Source organism: Erithacus rubecula, assembly GCF_903797595.1.
Source record: "Erithacus rubecula genome assembly, chromosome: 3".
NCBI lineage: Eukaryota > Metazoa > Chordata > Aves > Passeriformes > Muscicapidae > Erithacus > Erithacus rubecula.
In genome coordinates this window covers 9,887,019-9,907,197 of record NC_136689.1, presented here as the reverse complement: position 1 = coordinate 9,907,197, position 20,179 = coordinate 9,887,019, and the positions used below count along the sequence as shown (strand labels likewise).

Sequence of the window (20,179 nt, the reverse complement as noted above, 5' to 3'; positions counted from 1 at the left end):
TTCTGGGTTTTGTGGTGCTCACTGTGATTTCTAATATAAATTTAAGTGATTCAATCTCAGCAGCCATTTGACCTGGAGATGGGTTTAGAAGTGTAGCACATACCACTTCACTTCTCCTTTTTACATTTCTGGCAGTAGTATATCCAGCCCAGTATCAGGCAGCAGGGAAGGGATTCAGCTGTTCCTGCTGTCCTTGAAGGACAAAGCAGTGACTGATAAGTGTCCAGTAAAAGTTTGAGAGCTGCTAGTTTGAACCATTTTGATTTAATTTGAAAGACTGCTGTAATAATCTAATCTCCTTTGCAGGCAAGGATAAAAGCAAAGGCAATAGCTATAAACACATTTTTGCCAAAGAATGGATATAGACCTCTGGATATGAACCTCTACACGCAGCAGCGCTACACAACATCCTTCTACATACCTCCAGTATACAGTCCCCAGCAGCACTTCCCACTGTACAGCTTAATTGGCCCACAGACCTGGTCAGCCACACACAGCTACCTTGACCCTTCATTGGTAAGTCTCTTGATTCTGAAACAGTTGCATTCTTTTCAAAGAAAGCTGATGTTTTCTTGTTGGGGTGTAGGAAACATATCTATCCTGAAGAGGGGAGTTCAAGATTTTTCTTGAAAAACAGTCCTTCAAAATCCTTGCCATGGTGTACAAGACAGATTATTTGAAAATTGTCTGATCTCAAACTGGAGTGTGATTCTCTTCTTAAACCTTTTAGGTTTTGAGGCAGTTCTTTAGTAAAGACTTGTCAAGATACTGAGTTATTTTGATCTTCTAGCGGGAAATTAAGTTGTAGGTGAACATGCTGAATTGCCCTGTTTGGTATGTGCTTAAAGCAGAACATTTTCTGTGCAATAGTAGTATCTCTTTTGGCGATGAAAAGTAGAATTGCTTTTGCTAATTACAAAAATCACTTTTAAATTGGTTTTTAAATGATTTTCTTAAAGGACCTGTTGGTAATGCTTGAAGCTAGGGTTGTTGCAATAAATCCTTAAATACTCTTATGAGACATCTAATGTATCCTGCAATGCTGCTTCCATCTTTGGTATTGTGACAGTCTCATCAGAATTACCTTGCCTCCTTTTAGTTTGCCTTTGTTACCCTACAAATGCATGGACAGTTTCTTGTAATGACTGGGAGGTTCAGGTTTCCTAGCTGGAGCCTCTTTCTCCCCTCTGGAGATGCCTCTTTACTTGTGGCTCAGAGAAATGAGGGGAACAGTGTTCAAAATTAGAAGTTCTTTAGATGTTTTTTTTGGCAGAAGATTAAAGTGTCCTTGAACAAACTTGAGCAAACATTCTTTGTACTGAACTACAGCTGATTAAAAAGTTGGTGTGCTAAACACTTCATACACAGGGAAGGGAACCAGGGCCCTTGCAGGGGGAGGCTTTCTGGGGGGGGATGAAGAATGTGGAAGAGACAAGGTAACACACTGAGCGGTGTTATTCCAGGAGAAAGCTGTCTTGTTAGTCAGCAGTGAATGTGAATCTGCCTGTAGATAAACTGACTACTTCACTGTCTTGCTCTGGAATACTGAAGGAACTGGCTGGGAATGGTATAGAAGACATAGATTAATAAACCATAGGTTCAACCACAGCATACTGTGTATCTGCCTTGTAACTTTTTGTATCTAAGAAAGCTTACTAGTCCTATCCTTTGGGGAAGACATGATGAGTTTGCCAGCATTGAAGGTCTCATACTTTCCTTAGTCAAAACAGGAAATCAACTGTCTGCACTTTGCTTTTCACTGTTTTGCAGTGTATTGTCATTGGTTAGCTGCATTTTATGTACATGACTGTAACGTGATGTTTCTTGATTCTTTTGTAGGAAGAGCTATATTTGAATAGAAATCACTTGAGGAGAACAGGGACCATGAGGAACCATGACACAGCAATTATTTTCATGAGACAGGGTTGCAGCTTGCATGTAGAGACTTGTGTGAAAATACAGCAAAGTTTCTCTATTCTGCTTCAACATAAATGCTGCTTTCTCTCATCTCTACTTTGAGATTGAATGTCCCAGTAGTGTGGGCATACAATTTTAGTTCTGAAACTTGATTATGGCAACACATGTCCTCAGAATTCTAAAACTACTTCATTCTTCATCATGTACTTAATAGTATTTGAGAAATTATCTAATTTTTCCTGTTCGGGGGAAAAAAATAAATTGAAATTGAAAGTGTGTTTGAACCAGTCGGTTTCTGTGGAGAAGCTTTTGGTATTATTGGAAAATGGGATAAATTTTTTTTCCTCCAAAAGGATCACATCATTATAAAGAAAGAAGAGTTGAATATTGTTAGGGTCTCTAATATGTTCAGTGTTTTCTCATTTTTCTGGTTAAGTGGTTGCTTACTAGCTTTGATGGAATTTTGCAGCATTCATGTTATAACTCTTGAACCAGAAAGCACTGCAAAGTATTATTTTGATGAAACTTTGAGGAGCTTTGTTACAGGCCTTTTTAAATGGCCTTTTTGTAAAGCCTGAGGTAGCATTTGCTGTTGTGCATGCTAGGTTAGGCTAGCTAGTTTTGATATGACAGCTTTGGTGTTAAATTTTGTTTTCCATTGATTAGTGATTTAACTTGCACAAGAAACCTTTTTCAAGTTTAAATGTACCTTTATGGCAAATGGTCATAATCCCAGGTATTTCTCATTGTTTAATAGAATGTAGAAAGGGTCTTGTTGTTCTGCATTGTACCTGTTTTCAGGGGGAGAAGATGAGCAAGCATTTGCTGGTGCTAACAGTAACATTTCTTAAATGAAGCACATTTAAATAAAAAAGGCAAAAGTGTGCTAGTGAGGTTGGACAAGTTACTTTGAACATGTTTCAGGTTTTAAGGCATCTTGTTACTACAAGACACTGATGCAGCCACCCCAGAAAATGTTTTGCTGATGTTGTTTCTTTAGACAGGAAGGCGGTGTTTCACATGTAGGATATGGTGGTAAGATCTGAAAAGCATCAGAGTTCCACTTAACATCCACTTGCACTCTAGGCTTTATTTAGATGTCACATGGAAGTAGAATGAGGAACTAAAAGTAAGTTGTTGGGGTTTTTTTAGGGAGGAATTCGCATACAATTATAAGAGATACAATTACAGGTCATGTAGACCAGAGACCCTGACAAAGTATCTCAGTGTTCCCAAAATCATGCATAGTATGGTGTGAAATAGGATGATAGCTATTTAACTCACAGCCAGGAATTTTGGCTTGATGTTTTTCAATCTTCTTGAACTATCATAAGTTGAATACGTGTAGGGCTGACTTCTTAGAAAAACAGAAGCTTAAGTTTTATTCAGAAATTTTGTAAGTTAGCTACAAGGCACTGAACAGATACTCTGCTGCTATTTGAGACAATCTTTTGGGTACTGGCCTCACAGAATGACATAAAATACGGGGTTAAGAGAAGTAGTACTCAGTTTGTTTATAATGATGAGCATGTAATGTATTTTTTTAGGTAACACCATTCCCAAATACTGGATTTATCAATGGATTCACATCTCCAACCTTCAAGCCTGCTGCTTCTCCACTGACAACACTCAGACAATATCCTCCCAGAAACAGGCAAGTTCATCTATCTTTTAACAACATTGTGGTATTACCTGGCACATGGGGTTTTCATCTGCTTATTTTAGTAACACCAGCTAACTTGAGAATACTTGTGAAACTGAACCTGGTGCCAAAGCCAAGGCCAAAGGGCAGATGGTGCTTCTGATGTTAATGGATGTAGTTTTTTGAAATGTAAATGGACAGTCTGAAAGCTGAGAACTTGTCTGTTCTGTGATTTAGGGTATTCAGCTGAAGTATTCTGGAAAATGGCATGTCATCAGGAGGATTATTCATAGAGTAAAGGTCTAGTTGAAAACAGGGAAAAAGTTAATTTTGATAATTCACATGACCTGTTACAATGAATGTCGATCATTCTTATAAATGAAAGAAGTGATAAAGGACTGAAGGTCTTGCTTCTTCTGAATTCTGTGAATAGGCTTAGACCTCAGAAGATCTCTGATAGCGTGCGTATGTTGAAATGACTTTTGAATTTATAGGAATCCTAGCAAGTCACATATACGACATACAATACCCAGTGCAGAAAGGGGACCTGGGCTTCTAGACAGTCCTACAATATTCAACTTTTCTGCTGATCGTTTAATCAATGGCGTCAGGAGCCCACAGACGCGGCAGCCGGGACAAAGCAGGACACGGGTGCAGAGTGCCACCACCAGCTACACCAAGAGGGAAGTGGGGACTGGCCGGATGGAACAGAGCAGCGTTGACTCGTCCCCTGGCCTGGGCAGAGGAAGGTGCGTGTGCTCCCTGCTGGTCCTCTAGCAGCCAAGCATTGCTGATTCTGAACTGCTCTGTTTAGTAGAGGTGTGCTATTGTTACTGTTCTCAGTGCTGCCTCAAACTCGGGCTCTCCTCAAACCTAAAATCTTGGAGAGCACTTCACAGAAAGTGTTAAATACAGAACAAAGACAAAGCAGACTTGCATGCTTTCCTTCCAGATAAAAATCATTGTTGGCAACTGATGAACAATTTAGATCTATAAGATCTAATCCTCTGTTATCCTTTCTTCATTTGGTGCAAGGAAGTTTTTTGTATATTATTTGCTTGACTTAACTGAAGAAGTTCTGCCCAATTACATTGTTCAACATGGTAGATTGTACACCTGAACATGTATTAGCAGTGCTCATTCTTAACTTTTTCAGTTGAAGGATCAGAATTTTGACCAAATTGGGCATACACAACAGCAAAGATGATGGATTGGTATGGTGGGAGGAAAAACTGCTATGAGAAACTATTATGTTGTTTTAAAAGCAACCAAACCATAACCACAACCAACTACCTGGGGAGATGAAAATTGGCATAAATACAGTTCTAATTTCATAAAAGTATTGCACAGCTTTGATAATGGCTGTATTTATGACTCCCAAGTAAATCACATTCTGAATGACTTACTGAATTGGAAGATAACTCAAGTATTTTGCAGATGATCCTATTTTAGACTTGTATCATTGCAAAATTAAATGGGTATTTTGTACAAGGGTTGTAATACTTTTCTAAATCTAATTTACCAAATTGTGTTATAACTAATGGATGAAAGTATGATTGAGAACTCAGGAAACAAGAGCACTCAAACTATATATAGAGTACAAAAATGTACAGGAATAATCAGTACTTAAAATTATATTTTGATGTTTCGGTATTGAATGCATTTATAATAAAAGTCAAACAAACTTGAAAAATATATTAAAACTGAATTAAAATGCACTGCAATTTTACAGTCCTGCTTAGAGGGGCTTTAGCTGAGGCAGTGCTGGGGGCAATATGCTGAAAATGTTTTGAGGGAGCCTCACCTGGATTGACAGTGCTGTATTTGAGAAGTTACTTGGGTACACAAAAATTTCTAATCCCTGTATTTAGATACTATAGTGTTTTGTCTAATCTTTATATGTAATCTCTACTGAGATGCTTTTAACACAGGAATTACTTGTAACCAGTGTATTCTTACACTGACTTGCTTAAGAGCTATACCTTTATTTTAAAGATAGCTTGCTAGGAATTTTTCCCTAAAATACTGAATAGTGAAGATGGATGAAATAGCAATTGGAATTAATTTCTGCTGTTTTCATTAACTGCTTTCTGTCCATTTTCGGGCAAGGTTCTCATATCTGTGTTTTTTTTTCTCTTAGGAAAAACTCATATGGCTACCGAAAGAAAAGGGAGGACAAGTTTACAGTGAGTGTTCATGATCTTATTTGTCTCTAATAAAAGTAGGGTAACAAGGCAATAATGTGGATATTATGTGGAGGAAGAGGAGGTGACCTAAGTTACTGCAGAAGCAGTTGTACATCACAGTTGATTAAAGACAGCAGCTCATTAGTCACATTAGTTTACTGCATTTGGGTATCAGAGAAGATTTTCCATTAATACAGAAGTCAGGGAAAAGTTAAAATTACTTTTACAGTAGCAAAAAAATTCCGTCTCAGTTTGTGTCAACATGCCAGTGTTCACATTCAGGAATAGCTAAACAGCTGAAGTTCAAAACACTTAATACTTCATTATCAATCGTGGTGACAGTGAAGAACATTTTATAGTTCCTTGTGGCATGATGTGTAGCTATATTAGTTGCAAAATGTTTGTTATGAAGTGGTCAGTTAATTTTCTTAAATGCCTCTTCAAGTGCCACTTGGTAGGAGTATGCTAACACTATTAAAATACTGTGGTTTTGGGAAACTGAAATTCAAGGTTAACACCAAAGTAGACGTGATACTTGAAAAGTCTGCACTAGGCATAGAAGAGAAAAATCATGTTTTTGTAGGATTAAAGATTTGATATGATAAAACTAGTCATTTTTTTGCAATTCATTTTGCAAATTTGGCGTATTTGTGAAGTTCAACCAGGTTATTTCCTTGTTCATGTTACAATTATAAAGTAACACTACTGCATGAGCCATAACACTTTTCTAGAGGTCTGGAATCACTGCATTTGTGGCTCCTGCTATTGAGTGGCCTGAGTGCACTTAGATAAAGGAGCAGGAAAGTTTAGCAAGTGATTCCTTCCTTTTGATTGCTTTTAGTTCTCATCAAACTTCCCAGATGCAGCGAGACCAGATTGCACGTAAGATTCCCAGTACTTCTTTCTTCTGCACTTTAAAAGCTGCTTGAATTTTTATTGTGAAGTTTTTCTATTAACTTTTTTTCTGTATTTAAAAGAACAAGGAAGTGGTTAGGTGTGAGTGACTGGAGTGAAAGGATTACCTTGGACACCTCTCTGAGCAGAGCAGCACTTTTGATGGAGCTGGTTGCAAAGATTATTTGGGCTTTGAATGTAAAAGCTGGTAGATGTGAGCTCTTTGGAGACCCACAATTCCCTTCTGTTAGCACCAGGCTGTAATTGCAGCTTGTGTAATTGCAGCCAGGTTTCTTCCAGTCTCTTCTGGCCAAAAATCTTCAATCTGTAGTGTCCAGTGCTGCACCTTGAGCAAAGGTGAGAAGTGCTGCACACCCACAACTGCAAGGAAGTGTACTTGGAAGCAAAAGATGAAAAATTTCCCCCTTTAGATTGTGGAAATAATTGAATCCAGCGCCCTCTTTCTTGTGTAATGCTGTAGCAATTAGACAGTGTACACAGGACACCACTAAAACTGGTGTATTTGAAGGGAGGGATGACTTCTTGAGAAGATTTTTCTTTTTAAAGAAAAAATTATGGAGTTGTATTCACATTTGCATGAAAAAGAGCATGAAACTTTTTGACCAGATAAGCCAAGTGCTGAACCTACAAAAAGTTAACTTGTGAAATTGTATGCAGTTAGCTTAAAATTCATTGAAGTTCTCCCTCATCCTTATAAATTTAAGATGTTAATGCCAGTCTTAATATTTTGAGGGTTTTAGGACTCAGCTGTCTAACTTAAAATGTAACATGAAAGCATTTGCTATTGCAGAACTTCAGTCCCCTTTAAGATGAGCAAGTGCTGTGATTTGAAGAATGGCTTTTAAAAATTTGAGTTGTTCCTCTTGCAGTTGGAGCTGGATAAGTGTTGTCTCCCTGACCTTTGACAGATCATCTGACTTCAGTTTTGGAGATTTGCAGTCTCCATTGCTGTAGCATTCTTCCAGGGGGTAATGCTGGGTCAGTTGCAGTGCTGGGACTTGCAGTTGTTCTTGCCTCTGTATTTTTTTCTTTCCCTACTTCCCCATTGACACACAATTCTTTGGACATTACATGTAGTTTGTGAAAAGACCTCAGAGATAGTCTTGCATCTGTTGTTGTTTTTGTTCAGAAGCATTGTTCTCACATTCACACCATCTTGATTATATACTTGTACTTTCCTTTTCAAAAAAGGAAGTGTTTCAAAGATTGCTTTGTATTTGGTATTCTGCAGCAGAGATCATCTTAGCACAGGCCTCAGTGCAGTCAAGAAACAGTTCTTTGAAGAAAAATTTTGTTTACATGATGTAGGTGAAGTTAGTTGGTAACTTCCATTACAGCATATTACAAAGGAGTTTTATTTTTCGTATGTAAATATAACTTACAAATCCTTACCAGCAGTTCTCACAAGTGATCTTAAACTGTGGTGCTTTTAACTCCTGACCTGCTCTGTGTAGGGCAGAATAGTTGCATTTAGCACACAGGTGTTGTTTTTGCTCGAGACACTGGTTTTCTTCTTAGATTTAGATAGAAAGTCTGTTTCAAAAATAGTTCTGACACTTACCTTTCTATTTTTACACAGTGATAATATAGATAAATACTAATTAGATATAAATTGTTGTTGTCTGTGCTACAGACAAGGCATACTGTTTTGCCCTTTCTTCATGTATCTAAAAATAAGATTCTTGTTGACTCCTGTCTTGTTATTCAGGTTGTTACTAACTGTACATAAAAGGGCATTATATTTTCACTGTATCACGATACATAAACTGGTCTGTTTTCCTTTCTGAGTCAGTGTGTCTGTCCTCAAGGAAGAGTCAGTGAGAAAACTTCTTACTATACCAGTATCCCTAAAGCTGATGCATATACCATAACATTTAAATAATAATTAAATATTTTAGGGGCAGCAGTGGAAAATGAAAGCATCTGTGTATTCCTTGGTACTCTATGGGTTTTTTGGGAGATGAGATGGGGGAGCCTTTTCCAGAGGATTGCTGATGCAAATCAAGTGCAGAATACAGTTTAGAGCTGCATATCTTTTCTGTCATCTAGTGCAGTAACCCCAACATGTTATTTCTATTCCAGAGAGGCCAAACACAGTCTCCACCACCCCCTAAACCTCCATCTCCCAGCTTTGAATTGGGGTTATCTAGCTTTCCTCCATTACCCGGGGCTGCTGGCAATTTAAAGACTGAAGACCTGTTTGAAAACAGACTGTCCAGTGTGGTAATAGGAACGTCAAAAGAAAAAGTGAGTAATGGATGTTCATTTATGTTGGGAAATGCAATTCTTTGCATGCCTATTGTTTTCTGATTTCATGGTTTATACATGGAAAAACTTGTGGGTTTACATTGTAAGAAATTTTCATAAAAAAACAGCTGTCAAATGATGTGCTGCTGCCTTCTTCACTTATGTCTTAGAATTTGTTGGATATTCTCTTTGAAATAGTGTGGAAAATGGCCACCACTATAATAAATAGATGTTAATAGCAGAGATTAGAAAATATTCTCTTTGCTGTTCATAACTGCCTCAGGCTTTTTGATACACTTGGGTGAAAAGTATGTGATACATTTTTTCTTCTGCTTGAAAGTAAGGCTTTTGAGTTGTACATAAAACACTTTAAAGTGGCACAGACAAACTTCTAGGCACCAAAATAAAAAAACTGCCTACGTAATCTCAATACTCTAGGCATCATAGCTGGAACAAGAACTGCTACCAAAACCAGCTGGATCCAAGTGTTGTCTTGTCATATTGCTCAGAGAGATAAAAATACACTAGAATAACTTGGCAACCACTGCTCTATAGATGTAGTAGAGATGCAGTTGAAAATAATGTTCAGTAGCTTTTCATAGATTTCATTCTTAGAACTGTCTCTGCCATGCCATCTGTGAGTGACAGTGTGTTCTCTTCCACCAAGACTCACATTACCCTCTGCACTGTGGAACACTCTGGGCTATGAGAGTCTGTATTGGCTTTTTTTGATAGCTCAAATTTAACTTGTTTTTCTAGCTGTACCACAACTGAAGATGTTAAGCCCTGGATTAGCAGTGCAAAGGGACATGATGAATCACCACAATCTCTCACGTCTTCTCCTGCTGTAGGCTGGGTTTAGAATGTTGTCTTTGGTGCCCACATGTCAGGGGTGGGTAGAGGGTGTTTTCTGGTAGAGAAAGGGCGAGGTAGCAGGGCAGCCTGCATCCAAGGCAGTGACTGTACAGCCAGCCATCTACTGTCTCCTGGAAATGCTAGGAGGGGCAGCTATGTTCCAGGATTGCATTCAGGGGGGAATATGCGGTTCAGAGCCATGGTAAGAGCATGTGTTCAACTTGCTGTCAGCCAGTACTACAGACTGTGGGCTATTCTTGGCTAAGATCTATTAATTTTGAAGTATTTTACCTCTGTTACTTATGAAGTGGTTTTTAACTATTGTATTTCATGTTTTAAGTACAATTCCAGCACTTGCTTTTAGAGCTGAAGCTGAAAACCCTTTGTTCCCCCATTAGAGATCTGATACTTTCTTTTGCACTGTACTTGTGGTAAAGAACTTAGACTTCTGTCCTCTAGAGGCAGTCTTCATGTCAGTCAGCCACTGAGGCTTTATGATACCTGCAGTGCACTGTCACATTAAAAAGCACATCCTTCAGTTTACCAGTTTTGTTTTCCAGGGTACAGGAGTTATTCTGTACCATTGTGTGGAATAAAGGGATTATGCTACCTTTCCTTGTTGGCATTTAAATGAAGAATAAGATAACAGCAGCTGGCTCCAAAGAGCGATTGTGTTCTGCTGCAAAGCTGTTTGAACTAACATCAGTCTTGCCAATGTATACAGGCTGCTTTTCACCTTGATCTCAATGTTTTTTCATGTCACTTGATGTGGTGTTACAAAGCACTGAAGTAGAGTTACGCAGTGCTTCCCTTGTTTTATATAGATGGGCAAGTCCAGTGCACGAAAGTGGAGGGGATTAGAGGTCTATAATTTCCAGTAGTTGTTATGCAAGCATTATATATTTATGCTCTTTGCTTAGTGATGCTCTTCTACATGTAACTCTGGGGAATGGCAGGTAATAGTCATCCCACATTTTGTAACTAGGAAGTGCAGCATTGTCAGATCAAGGGTTGAGTGTTTTGGCAAGGAAAAGCTCTTACGTGTCTGCTTGACTTGAAGTTATTCACACTTAACCATGTACCTACAAGTTCTGATGCATTTGGGCCAGAATGCTCAGCAGCTTGCAATTTCAAGCCTTTGCACACACTATTACAGTGAATAAAACTATAAAAGCTGTTCTGTTATTTCTAAACATCCACCTTTTGCAGTCTTTTACTTTGAATCGAAACTAGGCTTAGATCTTCTACAGTAATCTATGCTGCCTGATTTTAAAACAGTGCCATCAAATACCTTTTTCCTTTATAACAGTGATCACAAGAGTAATAGGGTTTATGCCTTTTTGAATGGTGGCTTGGATGGGGGCAAAAGAGGGTTATCTTTTTCCTTCTGAGCTTGTGTTCTCTCGTTGCTTCCCCTTCTGCATACCAGAGTGTCTTCGGGGTTTAGAGTTTGTAGGATGAGACAGGAGCAAACAAAATGATTACAAATGTGAGAGACGTGTATTTCAGGATACAAAGTTGTCATTTCTTATATTGTGACAATTTAAATTTATGTTTGCCTCTTGAACCTATTTGGCATTTATCTGGAAGCACAGTATCACTTGGCACTAGCAGAATCTTTTGAGGGATGTGGAAAAAGCCTTTTGCTTGGTAGCAAATAATTTTATTGGGATGATGCAAAAGTAGAGCTTTGAAGAAGACTGTTCTTAGTGCACAGCATTAGGAGACTTGTCTTCATAGGCTGCCTGTGGTTATGTGAACAGGTCAAAGCCTGCTTTGTCACCAGCACATGCAAAATTTCCAGGTGGAAAGAAGTCCAGTCACTAGCAGTATTCCCCAGGGCTCAGTATTGTTGCCAGTCTGGTTTAATTAACTCATTGGTCATCTGGAGGAGGGGATCAGGGCCACCTTCAGTAGGTTCACTGAGCACTGAGTTGGGCAGGAGTGTTGATGTGCTGGAGGGCAGGAAGGGAAATGTCTGCAGAGGGGTCTGGACAGGCTGGATTGATGGGCTGAGGCCAATTGCTTGAGGTTCAATAAGGCCAAGTGCCAGGTCCTGCGTTTGGGTCACAACAACCCCAGCTATGCTACAGGCTGGGGACAGTGGCTGGAAGGTGGCCCTGTGAGAAAGGACCTGGGGGTGCTGGTGACAGCAGCTGAACATGACCCAGGTGTGCCCAGGTGGCCAGGAAGGCCAAAGACATCCTGGCTTGGATCAGCAATAGTGTGGCCAGCAGGACCAGGGCAGTGATTGTCCCTTTTTAATCGGCATTGCTGAGGCTGCACCTGGAATGCTGTGTCTAGTTCTGGGCCATCACTACAAGAAGGACATTGAGGGGCTGGAGCGTGTCCAGAGAAGAGCAGCAAAACTGGTGAAGGGTCTGGAGCACAAGTTATGAGGAACAGCTGAGGGAACTCGGGTTGTGTAACCTGGAGAAAAGGAGGCTCAGGGGAGACCTTATCACTCCCTACAGCTGCCTGCACAGAGGCTGTAGCCAGGTGGGGTTGGTCTCTTCTTCCAGACAACCAGTGACAGGACAAGGAAATGGCCTCAATCTGTGCCAGGGGAGGTTTAGGTTGGAAGTCAGGAAAAATGTTTTTTACTGCCCAGAGAAGTGATGGAGTCACCACTCTAGGAAGTGTTCAGGAGATGACCAGATGTGGCACTTAGTGCTATGGACTAGTTGACAGAGTGATGATTGATTAAAGGTCGTCTCTAACCTTAATGATTCAAAGTGATTTTGTCACTCAGATATGTCCCAAAGGGACCTGAAGCTTTTAACTTCTTTGGAAATAACCACAGTGTGTTATTTGTCTGTTTCTAAATAAATGTAAAGCTAAAAATAACATATTCATTACAATATATGTATTGGGTCCTTCTGTACCTTCCTGTAGTCAATTTGCCAGTATAAATCAAATTGAACCATTTCCTGGTTGTGCTAATTTTCAGGCAAACCATATTAATTGGATATTTTGATTGTCCTTCTGTGCCTTTTTTCCTCCTTCAGAACATTAATGTGGATGCAAGTACAAACACTATTCCATCAGGAATTCCTCGAGAGCCGTTACCAGTTTCTTCTACATTGCCCAGGACCTTTGAAAGGTCTCCTTCGCCACCCCAGCCTACTGAGTAAGCATTTAATTACATGGATATAATTATTCTGCTCTGAATCACATTTGCATTTTCTTTCATCAGGCAGAACAATGTAAATAGCTATTAAAATCTTAATCAATGAAAGAAATAATATTTTGTTGTACTTGTAGTAAAGGCAATAAAGCTTAATTTCTGAACAATATCATGGTAGTGATTCAATCATAATAGTCATTAGCAGAAGAAAATTTAGTGTTGTGGTTTAGTTTCTGTGAGTAGAAGTTTAATGAATACCTTACTGGTTTGTATTTAGATAACTTTGAAACACAGTAAATACATGGCCCTGTGGGCAGTACTGATGTCCATATTATAAAAGAAGTTTTTTGGTATCACTTTTTGGAGCCTGCCAATCAAATAGCTGAGTAACTAAATGCTAGTAGAACATGACAAAGTACAGGTTGTGTCATATTGCACATAAATATATTTTTTCTATATTTTATAGTATTTTTGAATGCAGTGCTGGTTATCATGTGCTAGGCAAATTATACCTGTAACTACTTGCAGTCATACTCAAACTTTTTAGACCTATTATTAAACCATTCATCTATCCCGAAGTTTCACTTTTCATGAGCCTTGCTTCCTGCTGGATGCTTACAGGGACTCCAAAGTTGTGGAAAAACAGCAGAGAGAGACACAGAGTACAGAAAGACTTTCTTCTTCCACACTGAGTACTGCATGTAAATCGGTACAAGTCAATGGGGCTGCCATAGTAAGTGACCTTATTACTTCCCTTTTTCTTAATGGTCCAGTTTGTATTTAATAGAATAATTATTGGCTACCCAGTGTTGCCTAATCATGTGAGCCCAGCATCCTAGAATTTGTCCAGCAACTTCAAATTTGCTTATCGGGCTTCATGATTACTTGCATGATAGAATTACGCAATTAACAGTGCAAAAGAGATCCTTCCTTGGATCCTAATCCTTGGTAATATCCTTGAGGTAGAAGTATTAATGCATATGTTGATATTGAAACCAGAGTATTCATTGTGTTTAAGCTGGTTTTGAGTTTGAAAGGGAGCTATTTTTCCCTATTGCCAGTACGTCATTTTTCTTGCACGCTATTTTACATTTTACCATTTTGCCTTTTCTTCAGCTTTATTGTCTGTACAGCTTCTGTAATCTTCATATTCAAGCCCTCATCTGCGTATTTAAGTGCAGCAGACTTTTGGGGCAAGGACTTCACCCTTTTTTGTTCATAGAAGTTTTTTTTTTCTTGGAATGCTTTGTTTAACTCTCTCTTGTTTGTTTCTGATTTCCCAGGAACTGCGAAAACCTAGTTATGCGGAAATTTGCCAGAGAACAACTAAGGATCCTCCTACATTGCAACCCCAGAAAGAACAGAAGCCAAACACTGTAGCATGTGGGAAAGAAGAAAGAAAGCCCACAGAAACAATAGAGAAAAACAGAGAACCTCCTCCTGCAAAGTCACATCCTGGACAACCCAAAGACCAGAGGAGACAGTCAGGACGCAGATCGTCCCCTCCAGCCGTTGGCAAACGCTTAAATAAAGAACAGAGTACCCCTCCAAAATCTCCTCAGTGAAAATAACACCTGGGAGGGATTTGAGAAGAGGTCTGTTTCCCACAAATTAAACCCATGTTCCCACTAAGATACCTGAGAATGAGTTGCTGGTTAGGAGCTTGCAGTGATACAAGGCATGTAACAATGCCTGCAAGTTATTTTTCTGTGAAATACTTTTTCCCCTCTTGAACAAACATTCTATTTTTCTGGGTATTTCTGGATAGTTGTTCTAAACCTTACATTTAGATTGGTGCTTAATTGGAGGTGAAGCTTAGTGTGATTTTTTTTTTTTTTTTCCAAGGTGTAAAATATTTGTCTTTAAAAAAATCAACTTTTTATTAAGCCTTTCTGTGGCTGTGTGAGTGCAAGCTCTGTATAGTGAGTTTTTTCTAAACTGTTAAGCAGAAACATGCTGCTGCAATATTTTTAATAAACTGGTCTGCAAGTACATATCTAAAGTGTCCAAAAGACTGATAACGGCAGCTAGTGTGTAGAGTGCAAGAAAGTAGATATATTTTACAAATTAGTATGTGACCTTGAAGATTTTTTTTATTGGGCTACTGTACTAAGTGTCAGCAAATGAACTTGCACTTTTAGGTTAAATGAGTAGCTGTTTCTAGCATTTTTAAAAACTTAATCTTTTTTTGATGTTTTGCGCACTCAAAATTAATTCTACAGGGCACCATAGCAGTCTTTCTGAAATACTTCCTTTTTTGACTTACTGCAAGCAAGTAACCAACTTCTCACTCCAGAATAAAACTGATGTTATAATTTGCAAATACAAAGCACATTGTGAATAGAAAGAATCAAGTCTGTGAGCTTCTATGGTGGTGAAGCCTGTTAGTGGATGTTATCAGGAGAAAGCAGAGTAGCCTTCTTGTGATAACCTTAGCTTCCCTGTGCTTGTAAGGGAGTTAACTGAGTCAGCGCTGTATATTCTGGTTACCCCTGTGCTCTGTGTAGACTTTTTTTTTTTAAAACTCTGCCCCAAGTGCTCTTTGAAAGAGTTCATATCTGAGTCAGCCTTGTGTTGACATCTTCCTGTAACTACAAGCATTGGCATACAGATTTAAATTTTTCAAGACGTGAGATAATGGTGTTTGTTTTGTGTGGTGGAGGAAGAGATCCCTGATATTTACCTCTGGGATGAGGTTTCTCACACTTAATTACTTTAGAAGTGATGCGCTTTCTGAAGGACAAGGATGCACTAAATTAGCAAGTTTCTAATAAAGTTGAATATAAATTATTTTTGTTTTAAAATGCCTAAAGCTTTTCTTTAAGTGTTTAAACTGCAGGAAGTTCAGACAAAACTCATTCCTGCTGACTATGACAGTACAGTTTATTCCACAAAAATGTTTATTTAAACAACTGATTTTTTTAAAGAATTATTTCCATCCAATATTTAAAGACTTGAATTTTATTTAAACTTGAAAATGACTTTGCCTTAACTTTTGTACAAGACAGTTTAGAGTTAATGAGGTCTGACCCCGTGGAGGGTTAGCATGAATGGCATACAGAATTACTCAGTTACAGTATGTATCTATTGTCACTGGTCTTACTGGGTAAACATACTGTAGTACAGGAACTAGCAGCAGTTTTTGTAATATACCTTAAAGATCTTAAACAGTTGATCTTTTTCAGATTGTTGAAAAACCTGTAAATGCAAATAGTCAATACTGTATTAAATATGTGCACTTGGAAGTGTGTGCTTTGCTTGTACAGTTGTAAATAATCAGAACATATAAAAAGGTACCCTAAAGAAAAAAATCTGATAAAAATTATTGATATTATAAATGTTGCTGTTGAGCTGGATGTAGATAAACTAAATGTTGTGGTTTGAATATTACTTTAATTTGTTGTTTTTTCTTTTTCTTATTTTATTCTGGTGTGTTGAACTGACTCTGCCTCTTCACTGCAAAAGGGAAATGGAACGAAAGTCTTATTTGAAAGCCCTCAAATGTATTCCTAAAGTCCCTTTAAAACCAAACAATTTAACCAATTCAAAAGTGTTCTGCAATGTAAATAATGAATTTCAGCAGTCAAACTGTAATTTTTAAGTCATTAATAAAAATCAAGTCTAATTGGGGAAAAACTTGACTGCTGCAAAAATATACACTGAAGCTTACTTGTCTGCTTTCAAGAGTATCAATGCATGGTTCATAGAACTGTAAAGTAACTATAGAAATTGACTCCTGATAAATTTCCTTTTACAAACATCAATTGGTAACTCGTTGGCATTGTAAATCCAGCCTGTTGTATGCTGCAGAATTGGTCAAAATAGGCCATGTGGAGTCTGATTTTTCTTGTTTAAAAAGCGCACTTTGTGAATGCTGTGGGAGGAGATAGGACCCCGACACCATCACCAAAACTGCTCAACTACTTCTGTCATTGGATTTTGTATCCCCTTCTCCTTTCCCCAGCAGCAGTGAAAGCGGTAGCTAGAGTTGTGTATGGTTTAGGCCAGCTGTATGATTCATTTTGTTTGTCTGCTGCCAGTGAAAGGCTTTACCAGCTGCAAGCAGTGGCAAGTGGTCCCTTCCAGCGGCTGTGAGCGGCTCGTCCTGGGGCTCAGCCGGTGCCCGAGGTGATCTGTTGAGACCAGTGGGATGTGTTGTGCTGTTCTAATGTATTCTGCTGCCATTTGTGATAGGTCAATACACTGTAATTACTGCTTACCCAGCAACAGTCTGTTGCATCTAAAGTTTAAACCTTCCTCTGATGTGGTTTTATAGCTTTTTTTTTTTTTAAAAAGTGACACGCCAAATCGCTGTGTAATATACAATACGACTTCTCCTTACTGTATTTTGCTTTGAGATTTATTTTTCTTCCCCCCCACTCAGTGACAAAATGGAGTTTTCGGAGTAGAGTTGTGAAGTTGCATGCAGACTGTTGCTACGATACAGAGAGGAATTAAAACATGGCTTTTAAAATGAAAAACCTCCCGAAAGCAGTAGCTGAGCTCAAGGCTCAGGGATACAGTAATTAAAATTGGCATTTTACCCTGTTAGAACTGTGTGGTGATGCTTTTCATTTTGAAAACAAGTCAAAATGAGGTCTGAGATTCTTCCAGAAATTAAAATAAAAAATAAATAAAAAAAAGGTTGCTTTCAAAACTGAATGTAATTTCAGATCAGTCCCCTCCCTTGACACTGTCACTTAGAAATGTGTGAGCAGTGGCAAATTTCTGATGTTGCTGCATTATCCTTCAAAGCCTTGAGCCGCTGGCATGGAAAGGCCCTTGTTGGAGCGTGGTGCAGTGTATCAGGAGCAACAGCTGACTGTAATGGTGCACACCTATCTCTGTATCTCCTTCAGCTACAGGTAGGGGTTTTGTGCTTCGTAACCTATTACACTAATAGTAGCAGACAATCCAAGATTTCTGAGGAGACCTAACAGCTGCCAATTCACGAAATAGAAGTGTAATATGGGAGCCTTTTTGAGGGTTTTTGTTTTTGTTCTTCTTCCATTAAGACTGGAATCAAGCTTACATGTAAACTATCAGTAATTTAAGTTTCCTTTTGTGTCATAAAATGTAAAACTGTCTAATTTGAAAAAAAAAATATGTAGGTTATGAAAAATAAAGATTTAGGCACTGTTGAATTCCTGATTTTTTTAATTAAACATTTATTCAGCAGTATTTTTTCATTACCTTTTGTCTTTTGCTCCCATTTTTGGAAATGGTATATTTCTAATTTTGGGAAAAAAACCACCTTTTGCTCTCCTGTTCAACACAGCTCTTGTAGCCATCACTTAAGGCTCTGTATCAGCAGCAAGAACCCCTGTGATGTAGCTCTGAAGGCTGCAGTGTCTCTCTACTAGGTAACTATGAATGCTTAACTTTTTTAAAGGAAACACAGAAGCTGATGTGTTGTTTGCTGAAGGTTCTGTTCATTACTGGATTGATCAATTTATTAGATAAGGTGTTGGCTTTGTCCTAAATATGGATTTTTATTTTTGGGTTGGTGCTTTGGTTATGTAGCACTTGAATCTGGAGATGTCCTGGGATTTTTTTTGGCTTTAGCTGGTTTTAGTTCTTCTTGAAGGTGGTCTTGCATCTAGGAAAGAAGAGCTTCTGGAATATCCTCTGTCTACATAAAAGAGTACTTTGGAAATAATTTTGAAATAATTCAAGCACCACCCCCCCACCCCTTTTTTGTTTGTTTTGTTGAGGTTTGTCTCTTATGCAGCTATATCTGACCAATTATAAAATGGATGTAAGCATGGAAATACTAAGAATTGCTGTCTTTACATACATCTCAGGAAGTATTGCAGTATTATTCTTCAGGCTGTTGGTTGTATAAGCTTCTGGACAGGTTAGACTGTTAACTGCTCCTATTTCCTCACAACTGTCTGCTCAGCAAAGTCAACACAGGAGTACCAGCCTGCACTGTGAGCATCTCCAGGCTGGAAAATTCACTGAACCATTGGGCTTTGGTGATGACCTGGGCTGCAAGTAGTTGAAGGCAATCAGTTTTCAGTTGAGCATGGAGTATCCTGTTCTGCCCTTGGGACAAAGTTTTCTACCACTTAATGCATAAAAATGCATGGCAATTTGTTAGCAGTTTACCACAATTCTCATGTGGCTCTGGAGGACCACTCTGACAGAAATTGGGGAAAACTGGGCAGTGTCCCCTTTCCTCAATAAAAAGTGATGTTCAGTGATGGCTGCAGCAATGTTCAAGCTAAACACATGGTTTTGTGTTGTCTTGGGCATGATGAGAAAGTGAATGCAAAAAATTATGTGCAATTTGAGCATCCAAAGGTTACTTGCTGTCATACAAACTGATTCATTACACTTTCATCCTAAGGCTTCTTTAGAAAATAAGATTTCATGAAGTTTTTTCTAATATGCTTTTACTTCACAAACCTTTATGTTAAAACCTCCTGTTCTGCTATAGCTGAGCTTTTATGACTGCAACCATTTAATTCAGGGAAGTGATTGAATTTCAAATTTTGCTGGTGTATAGATGAAAGCAACATTATGCACTTCATCTCTGCTTTTGAGAGAATAAGCTCTGTAACAGCCTGGTGCCATCTGGTTATGGTAGCTTGGTTACTGCAGCCTCCACTCATCATGGATATACATCTTGGGATATATTTTAGTGCCCAATGTAAATTGATCAGGTAGAAATTTAGGTCCTATGAAGTGGCATGTGTAATATAGTTTCTGAGCTGTTGTGCCAAGTAAGCACAGAAATGCTGTAAAGAACCTGTCTGGCCTCAGCTGGGCCATCCATCCTGCCTGTGTGCTCCCTCACATCTGCACACTGGCTGCTCTGAAAAGAGCAGGGCTTGGAATAGGTCAACAGCTTTTGTTGTACCAGCAGTGCAGTGGAGGAAGGACCAGGAGTACAGTTGATGCCCAGAGAAGAGTGGCATGGTGATGGTCGTGGCAGGAACACTGTATTACAATTATCTAAAGTAAACTGAGTGATGGTACAATTGGCTTATGACAAATGGAAGGCAGAAATCTTGTCTTAAATGTTAACCTTGCTCCCTCCAGTGTATGTGGCTCCAGTAATCAAACTTGGTCATTCTTGAGCCTTTTTCTCAGGATGGAGAGTAGAAAGGGTCCAATTTTTGCTCTAGTGTTTTTGGTTATTATGTACAGGCTGTAATTGTGCTGAATCTCTCCTGTGACAGACTATCAAAGATCTTTGTGCACCTTGTCACAACTAGTTTGTGATAAGCAGAATGGAGGGCAAAAGTGGTGGGTGTATGCTGGAGGAGGGAGTCAAAAGATAAA

General features: G+C 38.8%; 1 protein-coding gene across 4 annotated transcripts in view; it reads left to right on the top strand.

Moving 5' to 3' along the window:
* Positions 1–18,033, top strand: part of LARP4B (La ribonucleoprotein 4B) — a 55,923-nt gene extending 37,890 nt beyond the window's left edge. For 3 of the 4 annotated variants that reach the window (XM_079300611.1, XM_079300610.1, XM_079300608.1), the window contains 8 exons: positions 307–516; positions 3,465–3,571; positions 4,054–4,308; positions 5,700–5,745; positions 8,743–8,907; positions 12,771–12,892; positions 13,511–13,622; positions 14,173–18,033. In XM_079300611.1, the coding sequence (XP_079156737.1) occupies positions 307–516; positions 3,465–3,571; positions 4,054–4,308; positions 5,700–5,745; positions 8,743–8,907; positions 12,771–12,892; positions 13,511–13,622; positions 14,173–14,454 (1,299 nt within the window). In that variant the 3' untranslated portion in view covers positions 14,455–18,033. The remainder of the gene's footprint in view (positions 1–306; positions 517–3,464; positions 3,572–4,053; positions 4,309–5,699; positions 5,746–8,742; positions 8,908–12,770; positions 12,893–13,510; positions 13,623–14,172) is intronic. The other variant, XM_079300609.1, reaches the window with a different exon arrangement.
* Positions 18,034–20,179: the final 2,146 nt, after the last annotated feature.